The following is a 19,707-nucleotide window of genomic DNA, read 5'->3' as shown; positions in this document are numbered from 1 at the left end:
TAAATGATAAGATATACCTACCTGGAGAGAAAGAGAGAGAGGGAGACAGAAATAGAGAAGAAACACAATTTGATTTTATCCATTATGGTTAGCTTAGCTTAGCATGTATTTTCATTCACTAGTTTGGCTCAGTGATTTGCGCCAAACACCACAGAGATCCTCAATTGTTTCAAGCTTGTATAAATGCTAACAACTCTACATTCCAAAGTCATTTTTCCTTTCTTTACTAAAGTTCTTTCAAACATTTACAATGTAGTACAACAAAGGTTGTGATATGTAGCACAACAAGCTAGTGAAGGACTGTAAACGGAAAAGGGTTCCTGCACATGCTCAGTGGCGTCTGCCGTACACGGAACTACTCTACTGTGACTGAAAACATGATTGCTGTTATATGTCTTAGGAGCTGTTTCTAAACAAATAATGTGCACAAACTCTTCATAATGAAGGAACATATTCTCCAGTGCAGCGGTGTTGCTCATTGACAAGTTTTTAATAGTTTTTGGACAACAATGGAGGTCTACAGCACATATATGGTATATCAGGCTTGAGATACACACACAATACTTAGTACAGTAGTATCAGGTCATTGTTGGTTTGGCTCTGCACGTGAGACTTGTTGATAATAAGTAAAATACAAAAAATCACCAGCCTTATCCTTTAAGTAGGTTTAAAACATTGATATGTAACTCTTGCTTCTGTCTTCCAAAGTATGAGAAAGATTAAAGCAAAGACATATATACAATTTAATAAAAGGAGACTTACTATTGCTATAAATGCTGCTTGGTAGTGAGTAAATATTTTAATACTCACAAATGTATATTTTACGAGTAACAGCAACTTCAAACTGCAAGATTTTGTGATTGAACTAAACAAACCAAAATAACTGTTGGAAAAAGAAACAGCATATTGTGAGGCTACTTCAATGCAAAACAGCCCAGCACCTCTCTGTAAAGCCTGTCCTCCCACTAGTAGATGCCCAGCTGGTCCCAGAAGTCACATATATGGTTCCTGGTTCCCACTTGTGCATGTGAACGCACCGTTAGGTTCATGACCAGCCAGCCACTGGTGTCAGAGTAGCGCGGCCAAACGGGCAGACGCTGCTCCCGGCAAAAAGTGGTCTGTTGGGCCCGCGAGGAAGGGTCGCCAGTATGGGAGAACGCACCCCAGTAGCACAGCATCCGATTGGACAGCAGCTTCTCTGGCAGCGACAGTGTGAAGTTGGCCACCGAGGCTGAGTTGAAGAGGAAGGGCAGCTCGGCACCGTGGCAGGTGTGCTGGTAGCAGAACGTCAGACCTGACCAGACGTGGTGGTCTGATGCCACATGGTCGAACACGTACATCCACACCTTGCTGCCTGCTGCTGTGCCGGCACGTGCTGACCTCCTAGATGGACAGAGGAAGACGTAGTCGGTGACGATCTGAAGAGATGGGAGAACAAGAGAGGGATGGTCAGGCTGAGATAACTCACAACACAAATGTGTCTCTGAACTGATTTGAATGATTTTCCTACTTGTTAAAAGTCAAATTTAAATAGGTCCCATATGCAGCATCTGTGTTCCTGTCATTTTATCTGTGCACTTCATGGACAGATGTGACTCACAGCACACAAACATCGATAATAACTTTACATGAGATGTACCTTTTGCTGTTCCTCTTGAAAAAACATCTCTTCTTCCTCTGATGTCACACACACAGTTTCCCTTTTCCAATCTTGGAATAAAAGCACACAAAACCGCCCACTCATGACCATCATGACTCATTGTGTATCATTCTCTCCCATATTGTGTATTAAATATAATTTCTGTTTTATGCCTTTCCTACCTTTATAAATATCTTCTCTTTTTAAATTTCCTTTGTTAAATTAAGTTATATCTTCCAACGTGTCTGTTGTTGGCTAATAAAGACAGAAAGGAGTTGATTCAAAAAGCAGCAAACCAATTTGACAGAAATTTGTTGGGCCCTTGGCTTTAGGATCAGTTGATTAGATTTTAGAGATGATCGAGATCTGGCATTCTCAACATGGCTGCTGCATGTGTTGGTTACAGCAACTGCTATTTTTAGGACAATGAAACATGGCAGATAAACCAACAACAAACTGTTATTGCCAGTTACAGTGTTCAGCATTGTTGAAGATTTATGCTTTCCAGTGTATCTTCTAGTTTCAGCAGTATTTTTTTTTTTATGAAACAAAATGAATAAAACTAATTAGCGTGCCATCTACAAAGAGACAGGCTGAGGGCAGAGCAGCAAAAACTATTGTTCCCTCTCGGCTAAAAAGAAAGCGAAAGAAAATGAAGGTAGACCGTCTTCTTCTGTCTGTTACCTGGAAACCAGTATGCCTTTTTCAGCAGCACACAACCTACTCCCACACAGCCGCACATCTGACACCTGAAAACAAAAAGGCTGACTGTAGGAAGCTGACAGACAGACATGCAGACTCTCTCTCTCTCTCACACTCACACACACACACACACACACAGAGATTCACTTCTTATACTCACACACCCATTCATGTGTTTCAAACAGGCACATGCATAAACATATTCGTGTCATGTCACGCTTTGAGTTGGGTACAAGCACAGGTAGACATAAGTTATGTAATGTGCACCATGTATTCAAATATGGTGTTCTTCATTTCCTCTGCTCTCTCCCTTTTGCCCCACCACTATATTTTTCTCCACCTCTGCCTACTTTCTCACGCCAGAGTCTGAAAGAAGTAACCAACTAAAATAACTGTCCATTCCTGCTTGATGACTGGTGTTGCACTTCTATAACAAAGGCCTTTGTTTCTGGTGGGAAATACGAACACGTCTCAGTCATGACCTTTATCAGCTTATGATGTCTATGGTCAGGAGCGGTCAGGAGTGATGTACGTACATGGGTATTTTTGAAATCCCCAAAATACCCATGTTCTCAAAAAAAAAAATCCCGTCCACACAAGCACAGTTTTAAAAAAAAAACCTGTGTCCAAGTGAAAACGAAAAAACACAATTGAAACACTGTCAACAGCATGCCAAACCAAACAGGCAGAAACATAACCCTAACCCTAAAGCCATGTTGGCCAATCAGAAGCCTGTAAAAAAGCTATTTCCGGTAGGCTACCTGCAATGGCACATCAAGAAAGGGGGGAATCATATGTGTGGAGTAGCAAAGTGGAGTTACTCTTAAATATGCAGTTGGAAAAACAAGTAACTGTGCATTTATGTGTAAACATATAAAAAAGTGAGCTGAGGGGAACCGCAGATTTAGGTGATAATTTTGTTTGTCACCATGAGTGACCCCTTTCACACTCATTTGGCCATATTAAAATATTCATTAGTGCAGCTTTAAACATGTTAAAATGTTAACCATACTGGTTACCATTACAGTTGGTTGCCAGTTTATAAGGTAGCTAAAACTAATGCAGTCTTGTGTGTGTGCATAAAGTACCTATTGAAGTCTTGTGCAATTTTCACAAAACCTGCAACAAGTTGTGTCACATCTTTTATCAAAAATAAATGATGTATCTGAGTATCTTGAAAATAAATAAATAAATAAAATGTATTATTAAAAATCAGCCAATTCATTTGCTGTTTTCTGTGAGATACTTAAACCAGTTTGGATATTCTCAATCAGAAACCCCTCTGTAGCTCTCTTCTGTAGCTCCATATGCGAGGAGCCTGGAAGTTAATGCTCCCTCTAAAGTGGAATTACTCAATGCATCCCAGACTGCTGGCAGCTTCTCATGGATGAGCTTGTCAGTGATTGAGCTGAAATTCCCTTGATAACAAAAGAAAGTTTAGAGTATCGTTCTCTCTTGTCTGAATCTTTTATAACAGCAGAAGTGTTTTTGATTCTGAAAAAGATATTTCGTGGAGACACTCTTCATAGAGCCGATCTCATACAGTTGCATGGTATGTATGTGTTCAGCTGGATAGAGGATGATCGTGATGGCTGTGTTGTGTTAAGGTAAATTCAGAGATATGGGGTGTGTGTTATTACAGAAAACACACACACACACACGGGCAGACCTATAAATGCTACAAAAGGAATAACGCTGATCTCTCCACATCAGCCTGCTCTGTGATGGACTGGTTGACATTTGTGCTGACCCCCCGGTCCTCTGGAGAAGTGCCCTTTATGAAGAGATGCAGGAGGTGTGTGTGTGTGGGGGGGGGGGGCAAGTTACGGTTGTGATTCCACCGTCTCCCTACTGCACCATGAACTGTGACTGAATACTAAATATGTCCGGGACTGTCACCTCCTGACCCCCTGTCGCTCCCTGAGTCCGCCACCTTGCACTTTGCATCTGAAATGCTGAGAGAAAACTGCTGGAGGCTCTCTTTCTCTTCTATGTCGTCATGCGCCATTCCACCTCTGTATTTACACAGTAATAAAAACTTGAAAGAGGGACATAAACATACCGTAATAAAGCCAAATGATAAAAAAAACTGTAAAAGATGAGTAGAACGATGGAGCCAAGGTGTCATTAATGTCTGATCACAAATTATTGATTTGCTGTCAAATTAATGCAGAGTTACTGTTTCATTAGGAACTGAAATTTCAGGTTGTTGTGGCTACTCTGGTCAGTTAGGCAGGGCTACAATGCTACAGTGTTAAAGATGGTGTGTACTTGAAACTAACTTGTTCATACAATATGTTGTCCAACCACATGAAGACAAAAGTGTCTCTAGCTGTTCTGAAACAGCAACACTCTGTGGCCAGAAGAAAAGCCTGCCATCATACAAAGGGGCAAGACGCCATGAATTGCGTACAGCCGGGGCTCAGGAGGTAGAGCGGGTTGTCCACTAATCGGAAGATCGGCGGTTCGATTCCCGGCTCCTCCAGTCTGCATGTCAATGCTCCTGATGCCACCATTGTATGAATGTGTATGAATGGTTAGTTTCCTCTGATGGGCAGGTTGGGACCTTGCATGGTAGCCCCTGTACCCATTCAACGTATGAATGTGTGTGTGAATGGGTGAATGTGATCCGTAGTGTAAAAGCGCTTTGAGTGGTTGGAAGACTAGAAAGGCGCTATACAAGTACAGTCCATTTACATCAGGATAACAGCATGCACTTTCGGATGCTCTAAGAGTTTGGGTTTTGCACTCAGTTGTACAAACAGAAAGTGAGAGAAGTATTTGATATGAAGAATAAAAAAGAGCATGACAGAGGAGCATATTTTCCCTCACCTCCACGTTTTTGACCAATCACTGTGTGAAAAGGGGGTGGTTGCCAGATTGTAGGTTTGAGAAAGATACAAAACTTGTCCGATGCAACGCCCCCACTAAGTCCAACATTGGCGAGGTGCAGAGGTAGGAGGTTTAAGACACTTGCAAACTGATCTGGCAAGCACTTCACTTCCTTTAGCAGTTGGCTAGCAGCTGTACTTGGGTATGTTGTTCATTACATTTCTTTCATTTGAAGATGGGCACAAACTAGGGCTAGATGCACATAGTAGGTGTTAGGCTATGAACAATCTAACCTAAAAGGGCCACCTGTAATTAATTTAGACTGATGTACTTTGAATATTGCCCTTTAAACATCATTGTGTTATCCTTGACATCCCTTAAAGCTGCATTACTCTTTTTTTGTTTTGTTTTGTGGCCACATGGAGCCAGAACTTCATGAGCTCAACATTACACACACATTTGAGATACCATATTTATGATACCTCATAAAGTACTTACAGCTAAGGTGTTAGTGAACAGTTGCCTATTTATAAATTCAGCACACACAGAGCAACATTACCATTAACTTGGAGTCAGTGTCTCTGGCCAACTTCTAAATGTTAATCCAATAATCTCTACTTTTAGCTCTATTTGGTCTCCACCAGCTCCTGGGGTAAATATCTGGATCTATAGCTTCTAAATGGTCAAATATGTTCACCAGCTAGTTGCTAACTTTGTCTGTTTGCTGTTTAGTGCTGAGCAGGTCATGTACAGTTGATTTCTTTAGATCTTTTTGCTGAAAACAGCTGACTGCTGTGGCTGAAATGAGGTACTGAGAGGACCTTCAGAGTCGGGTGAAAATTATCTGTAGGTTTGTCACCACAAGCAATTTCACATTACACATAGTCATTTGATCCATTGTTCATATAATAACACTGATTAATGCAACTTTAAAGATGTTAAAATAATGTTTGCCATTACAGTTAGTAGCTTGTTTAATCCTGCCTTTGGTTTTTCTTGACACTGTTTTAGAGATGTTTTGATACAACTTTGTCATTTGGACTGTAGTTTGTCTAGTTGAATTGTATTATATTGTGTTATAATGCGATATGTTTCTAATATTTAGTCTACTATCATTAATACAAATGTCACCCAGTCAGTGTTTCTTCCTCATCCAGTTCTTAGTTCATCTGTGATTCCAGGGCTGATCCCTCCTGTCACTGTAGATGTTCATGAGAGACGAGTCACTTCTTAGCGCGAGCAGTCAGGCTGCATCTCAGCCCTCAGCAACTCCCTGTCTGCAGGTGGTCCTCATGCTTCTCCCATACAAATGATGGAGGAGGAGGAGGAGGGGGGAAATTGGTCTGTCTTGAAATCAGACTTTGAGAGAAGCTGGAGTTGTAGCTCCCTCTGTAGGCAAAATATAGGATGTGTTTGTGGACTGAAGGCTGCAAAGTCTGTTGAATGGTGCAAAACTTTTGCTCAAGCTCGAGTTGGACAGCAGCAAATATACTGCAAGTGATTCCTTAATGTTCTTGAAGAAATGTGGCATTTTTCAACTAACAAATCACAGCAGAAAAGAACAATTGTTTAAATTCCCCATCAGCCTTGATAGGTGCAGAGAGGCTGGAGAGAGCACAGGAGACAGCTGGGTCCTTGTTACACACCAAGCTCCTGCTGGGTGGGATATTGATCATGCATGACCACCTGTATTTTACTTATTCTATTTTCTCTACACTTAAATTAGAGCGTCCTGCAGCAGAGAAAATACAGACTCATAAGTGACTTTTTCATAATTAGCCTTTAGTCTCTAAACCCTGTAAAAAGATGACAGGCCTGCATATTTAGTGTCATATTTTCAATCACTGAATTTCATTATTCTTGCTCGTGTCTGGTGTATTTATGTGTGCGTTGATGAAGATGTGAAAAAAAATATAATAGGTGTGGGAGAAAGTTTTGGGATGTTCTTTTAAAGAGGGAGTATTCTGCACATTTCCAGATCTGTATTTTTAATCCCAAGCTCTACTGGAAAATCTTTGAATGTTTACATTACATTTACATTTTTAAAACACTCCTTATTTATCTTATACTGGGTCTTTATACAGCCCCTCAGTTCAGCCTCTTTCTGAAACAGGCTGTTTAAGCTCCTCTCTCTTTAAGACACCCCTCCAGATGAGCCCGCTCTGCTCTGATTGGCCAGCTCTTGGATGCTGCTCCTCGGCAGACATCTGTCGGCTCTGGAGGCTACATCTTGGATGTACAAAGAGAACTGGATACTGGAACAGGGCTGGGCTTTGAAGCAAATTTGACATAGCGGCCAGACCATGTAATTACAATGTCACATGATGCACACTGGCCCAAAAAGACTTTTTCCCATAGACTTACACTGTGAAAAAGACGTCTATAATTCAGCGGATGAATCTTTTTGAGCATCACAACCCCCACAAAATGACTTGTTTCACTATTAGAATTTGATCCATTCGGTCTGATCACATTTCGAAAGTCTAAAAGAGCTGCACGTTGGCACATGTGGCCCATGGAGCATGTGCAGTATGTTTTCATCCGGCTAGTTTCTTTACAGTGGGAAGTGGCTTTTTTACTTCATGTGCCACTGAGGAACTTTCATAACAGGGCCCCGCCTCCAAAGCTTTTTCTCGTTCTTTACTCAAAATGTCAACTTTTCAAATACATGTTTAAGCCGACATCTGATCCGAAATATGAGAGTGGACAACACAAATAAGACATGTAAAAACCTTTGCAACAACCTTAGCAACCAAGGCTACAGAAACAACCGCGGTTTACAGTGTTTAATCCAATAGTTATTGAGTTATTGAGATATTTCATTCTTACAAAGTGGATCATCCTTATACCCAAAATGTTAGCAAGGCTGCTGTTTGGCATAGTATATATATATATATATATATATATATATAAATAAAAGCTACAAAGAGTCATACTGAGATAATATTTGTGTCATTCATGTGTGCAAGCTGTCATCAATTGAAATGCTGAAATTGAATGAAAGCAGGAGAAACTATTTCACTAGAAATCCTGAGTGAGCAGCAGCTTACAATGTAATGAACGGGATTCCTTGTCCATTGCTATAATTGTAAATGGGATGTGGAGTCACATGAGTGTAATTTGTCCAACAAACAGCAAAAAGCATTAGCATCTTGTTTTTAATTCTATATGATAAAAGCTGTTTAGACATTATTTCTGTTCCATGACTTCACCCACTGAGGTCTAAGTCAACAAATGAGATTATTTTCCCTTCAGTTTTCTGCACCTGTAGTTTGGACTCTGCAGTTTTAGACATAGCATCAGCTGAATTGTTAATCAAAAGCTCCAGCTCTTACCTGAGCTAGCATATCCCTGCGGTCAGCGTCCTTGTACAGGGGCAGGTACTTGTGCAGGATCCGCAGTGCATGGTGTTTGAAAATGGCTGTTATGTACACAGTGGACTCCACAGCAGAGACAGGCTTGCTGAAGACGCCATACACAAAGATCACACCCTCTTCTGAGGTCGTACCTGCAGAACAGAAACAAAGTCTCAGTCAGAATTAACAAGTAGACTGTTGTGTTGCCTGAAGCCTTCCTGCTACTCACTTGCACAATCTTTCTGTTGTCTGATTGTCACTGGGTTTAAAAATCCATCTGTAAAATGTATTATTATGACTGTAGGCAATTTTAGACTAACAAGTAATTATGCTTCAACTATCACCTTGATTCATGTTCTTAACACCTTACGAACATATTACAGCACTCATACTTTTTAAGAGTGAACATTGCCTTAAGCCTTGTTGTGATCTTGGGAATTTCTGCATCGCATCTTGTTATAACGAGAACCAGGGGGAGTTTAGCACAGAGGAAACAGTGTGAGATTTGCCAGACTGGCAAGAGGTTGCTCTTAGGGCATAGCAAGCCCACAATGATTTAATCAAACTAATTGCTGAAATATCTAGTAGAAAAAATGTCACTTTTTTCCCCACATCTAATCGTTTACATTGGAGTATGCCATAGGCCAGGTGGTGCATCTGTATTCTAGATCTTTGTGGTATGTCATTAGAGCAGTGGTCAGTGTGTTGGACTAAGTGAAATTTCAACCTGATGATGGCACCAGAGGAAAAGTCAGGGAATCATCAAGCTGAATACAATTCATCCTGTTAGAAACATATGACCATCTGTACCAAATTTTGGTATGGTGATTCATCCAATAGTTATTGAATTATTGAGATATTTCACTCTGTGTGTGCAACTGCACCAGTAATGCGCAATTCAGTCTAAAATGAAAGGGCCTTAAAGTGGCTCCTGCATTAATCCTGAAGCCCTGGTTTGAACAGAGCCCTATAGTTTTTTTTAATATTTCAGTTGATATGTATTCATGGTGCATATTTTTAAATAATTTTGCATTCATCATGATAAATTGGTGGTTATGAACACAGAATGGACACAACTAATGATTTTTAATACCTACATATAATTTGGGGGAAAGCATTTTATGCCTATTGTATTTAAAGTGCAGTGTGTAGAATTTAGTGGCATCTAGTGGAACAGACTTGGCAGAAATGGGATATAATATTCATAAGTATGTATAATCACATGAAAATAAGAATCACTGTGTTTTTGTAACCTTAGAATGAGCTCTTTATATCTACATAGAGAGTGGGCAGCTTCCAAAGAGCCCACCATGTTGCGCCGCCATGTTTCTACAGTAGCCCTGGACAGATAAACCAAACACTGGCTCTAAAGAGGGCCTTTTACGTCTTTCGTGAGTTTCGCAGCCACTGTAGGTTCTCCTACATGCTTGGAAGGGGAGGGTGAGGGGAGGGGTATTCAGTTGGTTGCAATCTGCAACCTCACCACTAGAGGCTACTAAATCCTACACACTGCACCTTTAATGACAGTAAAGAGGTTACAAGAAATGAGGAAGGTCTGCTGCAGGAATCAGATCATGGACATTGTAGTTATGTGGCAAGCATCTTAACCAGTAGGCTATCGGAGCACACCATAATTAATCAATTGTATTAATGACAATGAAATATATGAAGTATGAAGTAAAAATATGCATTCAATCAAATTATAACACATAAAATGGAGTGGGATGTAGGGCTAATTAGGGGCCCACAATTCACTTTTGCCCTGGGCCCCACAAGCAGCTTAATCCGGCCCTGACTGTTGGGTGGTTTGATCTATAGCAATGTGTGATGGCCTCTTGTTCTGTGTCTTACCCAGCAGCACTGGCTTTTCTTTCTGCCAGTGGCCCTTCTGGAAGGCAGTGACAGCCTGCTCTTTTATTAACTCCCCATCGATATATGGACCCCACGTCTCAAAAACCTCCAGGAACCTGAACGGGTTCACAATCTTGGAACCTGAGATCAAAAACACATCAGTTAGATAAAAAAAGAGCAGGGAGCTTGATAACTAAAATATAAAGAGGTCTGACAGATAGAACTGTGGAGTTAAACATCACTATGCTAAACACTGTAATAATAATCCTGCTTCTCCTTAGATTCTTTTAAAGTCATCATAGATGAAAAGTCTTATCATGGTCTTTTTGTTCCACATTTTTGGGCCTGAAAGTGAATTCAGACAGGCAGATAACTGCAGCAGATGACATCATCACAGAGTCACTGATATTGATCAATAACTCTGTCGAGCCTGCAGATATATTACAGTCATTTTGTGCTGTGAGGCAGTAAAATCCCTCTAATTTCCCCTTCAGAGGCCCACTACTCCTCAGATTTCATGATTTTGTTTTCCCAATATGTCACAGCAAAAGATATAAATGTTTTTAATCAACTTTTACAGATAAGCACACTCCAGTATATCCTGTCGTCTTATGTAAGTGTGTGGGCAGCCCTTGGCGTTGTTCTAAAATTGGTGTGTGTGGGCTGGTGTTTGTTGCGTCCTACTTGTTTTCATCTGGGCAGCCAGGACGGCCTGCGGAGTGAGAGACAGCAGGCAGACGATGTCACTGACAGAGCAGTTGGTCTGTTTAGCGAAGTTCTTCCCCAGCCTCAGGGCGTCGTGTCTAGGAGAGAAAAACAAAATTACAGCTCAGCTTGAAGTTTTCTCTAAGCATTCTGGGAATATCCCTGCAGGAGCTCAATGTGTATCACTCTCATTTTATTTAGAAAAAAAAAAAAGGAAAACTCCTCCTTTTGACAGATCAATGTGTTTTGATTCAATAATGTTTTGTAACCCACAGCCAGGGACAGATCAGACATGTCAGTATCGTCCCAAGCTCGATGCTTCTTTACCTGGTCTTCAGAGGGATGGAGAAGGGCAGACTCTGCAGGACGGCTTGTTTAAACAGAGGCTTGCTGCTCTGGATCATCAGGTGAAGACTCACCGACTGAGCGCCAGCACTCTCTCCAAATATTGTTACCTGGCACAAAACACAACACACAGAGACTTAGTATTAAAAGCCACACTGGGCACCCTTGGATTTTGGCAATTAGAGGTATAAACTCTTTAAAAATGTGTGCAAGCTTCACTTCTCAGCAACCCCATAAAGTGACATCAGTAAACTGCACACAGCATGCTGCTATTTTTTCAGTCTAGCTTGTTTGTCATATTTTATAATAAAATAAATAAATGAGAGAAGAAAAAAATAATGGTAAGTCCAATTTTCTTTAGTTCTGTTGAGAAATCCTTCCTATTATGACTGTGACTGAGTTTAGACCAACATGAAATTACAGTTGTGCTGCACTTTTCAGTTTGTGCTTTGCATTTTTTTTATCATTCCCTGTCAACAATATACTGATTTTAAATTAATTAGGTCATCAGTACACAAGGTACCCTGTCAATCATTAGCACTTTTCAGCATTCAGCAGAACAGGAAATCAATGTCAGGACACTAGCTGAAAGTTGCTGAAAGATCTGTTAAGAATTAAGTAAGTAACCATTAGATGATATATACAGTATACTATAATCAAGTTGAGTTACAGCTAAAGATTATTTTCATTATTGATTAATCTGCCCATTATTTTCTTGATTAAGGGTTTAGTCTACAGAGTGTCAAAAAAGTGTGAGATGCCAATGTGATGTCATCAATTATCTTGATTTGTCTGACCAACAGTCCAAAACCTAAAGATATTCTATTTCATATCACATAAAACAAAGAAAAACAGCAAATTCTCATGCTGGAACTGGGAAATGTTTGGCAATTTTTGCTTGCAAAATGACTTAAAACGATTAATTGATCGTCAACATAGTTGTTTTTCTGTCCATCAACTAATCATTTCAGCTCTAAAGTAGAGATGAAATGAGAGAAGTCGTGTTATCACATTTTTATACAACTTTCTAATTTTCACAACAGTAGCAAATATTGAATGAAGATAAATGTTTTGGAATTAAGCATATTCTTCAGAATCAAAATGATTTTTGATATAGCAATCTGCAAAGCTATGCCAGCTTTACTATTTCCTGTGTCAATGCTTGTGGTCATTTTCCATATTTTTTCCTTGTGTTTCTCCTTTTATTTATGCATATTGGTTTGAAGAAATTAAAAAAAAGAGTGCATGTCTTTGTAACCATTGTAAAACCCAACACACTGTTTTGTTATTGTAGAAAAATAAGTGGAATCATTACTGGAGATTTTTAAAAGAACACAATACAAAATAAAAAGATGTTTCTTTGAAGTTAGAAAATTAAATACAGAGCTCCAAAAAATACACTGAATGACTGTCATATTTCTAGATAATTACTGTGTGTGTGTGTGTGTGTGTGTGTGTGTGTGTGTGTGTGTGCATGCGTGTGTGTGTAAACTTGCTTGCCTTGCTGGGGTCACCTCCAAACATTGCAATGTTCTGTTGGATCCAAAGTAGAGCTGCCTGCTGGTCCAAGACCCCATAATTCCCTGCAGCTGAAGTGTGAGGGTCTTTGCCCGACACGAGGAACCCAAATGCACCTTAAATCATGCATCAGTTCACATGATCAGCAACACATAATTGACTCCAGCAAGACATTCATTTCCTGAGTTCCAAATTACCGTTCACATATCACTGCTCCTGTTTTGTGTCTTGCAGGAAAGCAGAGCAATTACCAACAGACTCAGTCATTTAAAATAATGACACGCACACATTATCCAGCATCATACTGTCTCATGCACACAGACACCCACACACCCACACTCCACAATAAACACACCATTATTTTAACTAAGTGATTAATGTCTTCCACGAGATGCCTGTTTGTTGCCTTTACCAAGCCAACTCCAGTGCTAAAGTTCATCCTTCCTTTATCTCTGCACATACAGGACAATTTAGAAAAGGGTCATTAAATGACGTAATACACAGATAACCAATAGATTTATAAAGTAAAATACCACCAGACTTCCTCACCCAGTCGGTACTCCACGCTTACAACAACAGTGTGGGTGAAGTTACTGAGGAAACGTCCATCATACAGCGGCTTGGAGGCGGAGCCTGCAATGAAATCCCCACCATGGATCCACACCATGACAGGCAGCAGACTCCGCAGAGGGGAGCTAAAGTTCACATCCAGAGGGACGAAGATGTTGAGGTAGAGACAGTCTTCGCTGACCTTTTTGGGGCATGAGAAGACATAATGTTCGTTCAGTTCTGTTCACATCAATAATTTGTGGAGTTCTAGCCTTAAGTTGCTTATCTGTTCATCAGGTAAGCTTTCAAATAAAAATAAAGTATAAGCACATATTTTTATGACTAAGTAAAGTTAATTTAAAGCTCAATGAAAAGTGCAATTTGAAAGAGGAGGTGGCTAATATAATGAGGCCTAGCATTCTTGCCAACTAAAAAAATGTAATCTCAGCCTTCCAGGTTCAAACTTCCTAGTTAGCAACTATTAGCAATCATATATTCTTTAGGCTTAAGTTTTTCAGTTAGCTAGCTTATATGCAGCAGCAAATTGGCCTTAGAATGCATTCATGCTATGTTGGTAAAATGGGACCAAGACCAAGAAAAGCTTCCATTATTCCAACTTGGTGGTGTTACCTCCTGCTGCTAGCCATGTACACCATTTAAAGGTGCAGTGTGTAGGATTTAGTGGCATTTAGTGATAAGGTTGCAGATTGCAACCAACTGAGTACCCCTCCCCCTCCCCTTCTAAGCATGTAGGAGAACCTGTGGTGGCCATGAAACTTGCGAAAAATGCAAAAAAACGCAAAAGGCCCTCTCTAGAGCCAGTGTTTGGTTTGTCCATTCTGGGCTACTGTAGAGACATGGCAGTGCAATGTGGTGGCCTCCGTGGAAGGCATGGATGTATTATAAGATCTAGATACTGGACCAGAAATGGCACCCATTCAGTCCTATAAGAATTGCTCAGCTGGCACATACACCAAAAAAAAGGCTTCCGGGTTTGCTTACATGTTGTGCAGCCCACTGGATATGTCCAGTGGTGTTTTCCCCCCATCGGCCCTGCCCGCAAGCTCCTGCTCGGCCCATACTTTACATTGTCATGACGTCACAGATTTTAAAATTGCTTTTCTCAGCTTGAGGAAAGTTTGATGAATATAAATGTAAATACTTTTTGGGCCACAGGAGTATTTTTCGCTGCAATACAACAAGTGGGCACTGGGAAAAATTGGCTGCAAGGCTGAGCTGCAGAGCCCTGTACAGCTCTTAAAATAGATATAAAAAGGGATATAAAGGGCTCATTCTAAGGCAAGGAAAACACGGCAATTCAGTTGATTATGCACTAATGAAAACGTACTTATGAATATCATATTCCATTTCTGCCAAGTCCATTCTACTAGATACCAGTTCTACACACCGCACCTTTACACACCTTTAAGTTACTTGCATTGACCATTTGCTCAACTCCTCCCCAAAATAACAATTGTCCAATCATAGTTTAGAAACTAGGCACAGCTGAACTGTCATGATAGGAATTTATCAGCATCTTAAAGCCGGTGTGCATGAAGTTTTAGTAAGAACAACGCTCCATATACAAAGAGTTTATGATGGTTTGGTCTTTGTTTCTTTTATAATCTCTCCAAATCAAAAAGCACAGTATAAAGAGTGTAAGGAATGAATTCAACAGTTTGTTTGTCCGTTCCTCTGTAAGCTGTAAGCTACAGTAATAACCTGACCCAGCTTCCAAGACCATTCTACATTAGCCTACATTATAATGTGGAGTTATGTTTAAAAAGAGGCCCCTAAATCTAACCTTTGTCTTGTTTGTCCAAGTATGTAAGCTAGCAGCTAAACAGGGTCATGTAAAGATGAAATAACAGTAAAAATGCAATAGGACTATCTCTACACAATACAATAATTCTGTCTTTTTCTATATCTTCTTCATCAACTGGTAAGGATATTGAGTTTTTGCCTGGGACATGTACCTTTAGCTTAAGCACAACATGATGTAGGAAACCATCAAAGTGCATATTTCACATCCATTTACAGGGTTCTGCTTTTAAGTGAGTCAGCTTGAAACATAAGTCAGCCAGAGACAGCGCTCTCAACCAACTCATGAAGCTATCGTTAGCTTAATTAGCTAATTATCTACGGCTGATAAAATCTGTCAGTAACAGTTTGCCTACCACTGTCAAGGCCCAATTGTTTCAAAAATGACAAAGATTTTCGGGGGGCCCGTTATCATGGTAAACTGTGTATGTGCTGTACTAAAAAAGGAAAACCTGGCAGTAATTAAGTAGGGGTGGGCTTAGTAAATGGTCAATTAGCTTTTAGCTTTTTTTGTTACATATTTGTAGCAGTGACACCACGTACAAACAGTGTACATAAATACAAACTCCTTTTAAACTCCCTTTAAATCAACCACATTGATTGTATTAGTGTTAATATAGTGATGATGTATTTGCTTTGTGGCTTGCAATGGTTTGTTGACACTGTACAACTGTTGACAAGACACCTCAAACTAGATAGATAGATAGATGACAGAGGTGAGGTGTTGTAGTGAGTTACTGCTTTGGGCAGGAAATATTTCCTGTGTTGGTGCTTGTGACAGCGAAGCTGAACCAGTCTGTTAGAGAAAGAGCTCTGCTGTCTGTCCAGTAGGTGGTGGAGAGGGTCGTCAGAATTATTCATAAAAGGAAAACAGTTTGTTCAGTGTACTCCTCTCCACCATAACTTCAAAGGTGTCTGGTTTGCAACAAGTTACAAAGCCGGCCTTCTTAATCAGTTTATTAAGTCTGTTGGTGTCATCAGCTCCAGTACTGTTCCACCAGAATACTACAGCAAAGTACGGTGAAAGGGCCACAACAGACTGGTAGAAGATTTCCAATATCTTGCTGCACATGTTGAAGGATCTCAACTTCCTCAGGAAATAGAGTCTGTTCATCTCCTTCTTATATACAGCCTCGGTGTTGGTCTTTCAGACGATGTGGAAGCCCAGATACTTGTAGTCCTCTACCACACCAACATCCTCTCCCAGAATACACAGGGGTTGTGTAGCCGTCCTCTTCCTTCTGAAGTCGATCACCATCTCCCTGGTCTTGGCCATGTTCAGAAGCAGATGATTTCTTCCAGACCACTCCACAAAATCATCCACCAGTATTCTGTACTCCTTTTCCCACCCATCACTTATACACCCAACCACTGCAGAGTCGTCAGAGCACTTCTGCAAGTGGCATAACACAATTGTACTGAAAGTCTGAGGTGTACAAGGTGAAAAAGGAAGGGAGACAGCACATTCCCGATGTGGAGCTCCTGTACTACTCTCCACCATTTCAGACACAGCACTGCCCAGTCGGACAAACCACAGTCTGCCTGTCAGGTAGTCAGCAATCCAGGAGATGGCGGACGTGTCTACCCTCATTGCTTGCAGATTGCTCACTTGTGGCATTATCAATTTTTAAATCACGAAATTTTTATATTTGTAAAACTTTCCCAGAGCCTGTAAAAGCTATTTTTATGTGTGTAATGTCATTAAATAGTGTCGTAACTACCATTGAAGACACTGAGGTCCTATATTTTATTCATCAGAAAATGGGGGTTATAGTAACCTGGGGGACGTTATATTCTTTTTTATTTTTTAAAAATATTTTATGTACTGATTACTGTAATTATAGACTCTGCATATTTAAATTAATACACTTTTAAGAAAATATGAAGTCTTTTCCCACAGTCTAACAGTTAACTGCACAGTCTAACAGTTAACTGAACAAATAAAATATGAAAAATCCAAATACTTGAGAGCATTTTATAAATGCTTTCTTTTGGTGCATTGAGGAAACTTGGGGAACATGGACTCTTGGCCTCAGTGTTTCTAAAATCCTGGCTCCGGCCCTGCAGGGAGAGGCTGTGCATGTGACATGGGCCACACAACATGGAAGCAAACCAGAAAGAGAGAAAACACCTTTTTGGTATAGACTGGATGTTCAGCTTTCACTGGAATGAATGGACGCCATTTCTGAGTCCAGAATCCAATTTTTGTAATACATCCATGGGTTAGCTCACACGCCCAAAAATATTGCTGGTTCTTTAGCTCTGTGCACTATCAACCAGATTTATGTGTCCACAGTATCTTTGACTTTGAGAAAGGTTATCTGAAACTCTAATCTGTTTTCAGGGCAATAGGGCCCTTTTCTGTCACCGTAGTACAACTGTCATCTTGAATTTGTTGGTGATCTATGAGGTGAAACTGCAGCCAAAATACCCTATAATGCAAACATGCTAATTATACCCTGAAGTCAAATATCACAACAGCATGCAAATAAGTGAGAAATTGTGATGTTGCTTACTTTTTGAGGACACTCTGCAATGATGGGTCCTCTGCAGGCCTGCATGCATGCCGCCCTGGGGAAGGTGGCATCATAAACTCCCGGCCAAGGACTCACAGGTCTGGGGGCCTTCCAGCGGTAGGCTCCAACAGGGGGGTCTGCAAATGGTATCCCATAGAATATATAAGCCTTATCCACTGTAATCCCCTTGATCTGGCCATCTTTGGTTAACACCACAGGTCCAGGAGCCCCATTATTATCCTGATTGACTGATTTGTCCTTGGTTTCCTCTGTGATCGAGAGGACCTCTGGGCGTCCCGGCTCCTTGAGGGAGTTTATCTCAAAGTCTTGGTTGATGATGAACGGCTCATCTCTCAACAGCAGCCCGGGGTAGATTCTTCTCAGAAAGCTGACAAGGTCGATGTCATCATCATTTTTCGTTGCCTCTCCAGAGGCCAAAACTAAACTTAGTGTGCACAGCAGCAGCAAACAGTGCCAGCTCTCCATATTGTGCTAGAATACTCTTATACTTCCCCAGACTCTGCTGCTCAGATCATAATTTGACTTGAATTATGTCCCAGCTGAGGTAGAAAAGTCGCAGCCCCTACAAGCCTGCAGCCCGAAACTCTCCACAGACTGTGCATACTTGTGACTCCAATTTGGCTGGCTGCTTGTTAAGATTTATCAGACAAAAGTTGCTCTGTCTGTCTGTGTTCAGTGCCGTTAAGTAGTCCCTGGACAGCTGGACATGGACACTGTAATGCGGGACCACTAATAGAGGACAAGTCGTCTTTGCTTTGCTTAATGTAATCACAAAGTCACACAGAGTACATTGGGATAAATTATACAGCAGGCTTCATGGAGGAAAACTTATTTTTTTACATTTTCTTTCTCATTTGCCATTCAAGTTTGCATGTTACTGATGTTTAATTAAAGCAAGAAAATACTATATTTGTGTGCCTCTTGACTGCAGATAGTGGACTGTAATTTTGCATTAAGGTGCACACTGCCACCCACAGGCCTTCTGTACCACAACATGCAGCAGTGATTCCCATTCTTGGGGTCTGGTCTGATATTTTTGCTTTTTCTCATGAAATACTGAATATTCAGAAACCTGAAGCTTTCAAAAACCTTTAAATCAAATAATCTGAGAGGGAAAAACTAACAACTCATGTCGACACTAAAATTATGATATGTGATGACGTACCACTACCTTTAGGTAAGAGGTCAAAGGTTTTAAGAGGTAAAAAGGTTGTGGACACTGGCATACAGTCTCTTCACACTATGAAAACATCTATTTCTTTTCAGATTGTTTAGTTTTTTTTCCTGTCTTAAAATATGCCCAAAACTCCCCCCTCACTCCGAAAAATGTTATCCTCCAGAGTTCTCCTCACTCTACATTAAAGACCTAATGACCATCAGACTACAATACTGTTGTAACAGGTACAGCAAACCACAAATCTCTGCATCACATTTGCCAGTAAATCAGGTAAAACTTAGGGCCAGTGTGATTCATCCTTGACAGGATGTGAGATGCTACTTTTTAACACTCTAGACCTGCTCTATGTGAAAAGTGCCCTGAGATGACTTTTGTTGTGATTTGGCGCTATATAAATAAAAATTGATTGATTGATTGATAGATTTTCAATGCACTTCCATACCCACGACAAGAAATGTGTAACCTATATACAATTAAAGGGGAAATCCACAAATTTTATGATTGTTTTCACTTGTTATGGGGAGTACAACTCAGCCTATGAAATCAGTTGTATCACATCTTCTCAGACTTTGGAGGAAGTTTTCTAAAGTTTGAGAAAATAATCCTAGTTATTGAATTATGGGAACTGTAGTATTCAGGATATCTTGGCCTCTACTGCATCATTTCCTTTTTAAA

General features: G+C 40.4%; 1 protein-coding gene across 1 annotated transcript; it reads right to left on the bottom strand.

Moving 5' to 3' along the window:
* Positions 1 to 476: 476 nt before the first annotated feature.
* Positions 477 to 18,830, bottom strand: LOC137175946 (cAMP-regulated D2 protein). The gene is made up of 8 exons (XM_067581893.1): positions 17,835 to 18,830; positions 13,498 to 13,699; positions 12,931 to 13,064; positions 11,413 to 11,540; positions 11,065 to 11,183; positions 10,381 to 10,521; positions 8,509 to 8,681; positions 477 to 1,418 (listed from the first exon to the last, which is right to left on the bottom strand). Exons 1-8 carry the CDS (start codon positions 18,318 to 18,320, stop codon positions 966 to 968), a joined length of 1,836 nt encoding a protein of 611 aa, XP_067437994.1. The 5' UTR covers positions 18,321 to 18,830; the 3' UTR covers positions 477 to 965.
* Between the last annotated feature and the right edge of the window lie 877 nt (positions 18,831 to 19,707).

This window comes from Thunnus thynnus, chromosome 23, assembly GCF_963924715.1.
Source record: "Thunnus thynnus chromosome 23, fThuThy2.1, whole genome shotgun sequence".
In the NCBI taxonomy this organism is placed as follows: Eukaryota; Metazoa; Chordata; class Actinopteri; order Scombriformes; family Scombridae; genus Thunnus; species Thunnus thynnus.
This window is presented reverse-complemented; position numbering and strand designations above follow the sequence as displayed.

Excerpts from the sequence above, each read along its gene's own strand:
- LOC137175946 (XM_067581893.1), bottom strand. The coding sequence starts at position 18,320 with ATGGAGAGCTGGCACTGTTTGCTGCTGCTGTGCACACTAAGTTTAGTT. Across the intron at positions 13,700-17,834 it reads TTGCAGAGTGTCCTCAAAAA|GTCAGCGAAGACTGTCTCTA; the intron begins GTAAGCAACATC and ends TGCCCCAAAAAG. Across the intron at positions 1,419-8,508 it reads GCAGGGATATGCTAGCTCAG|ATCGTCACCGACTACGTCTT; the intron begins GTAAGAGCTGGA and ends CCATCTCTTCAG.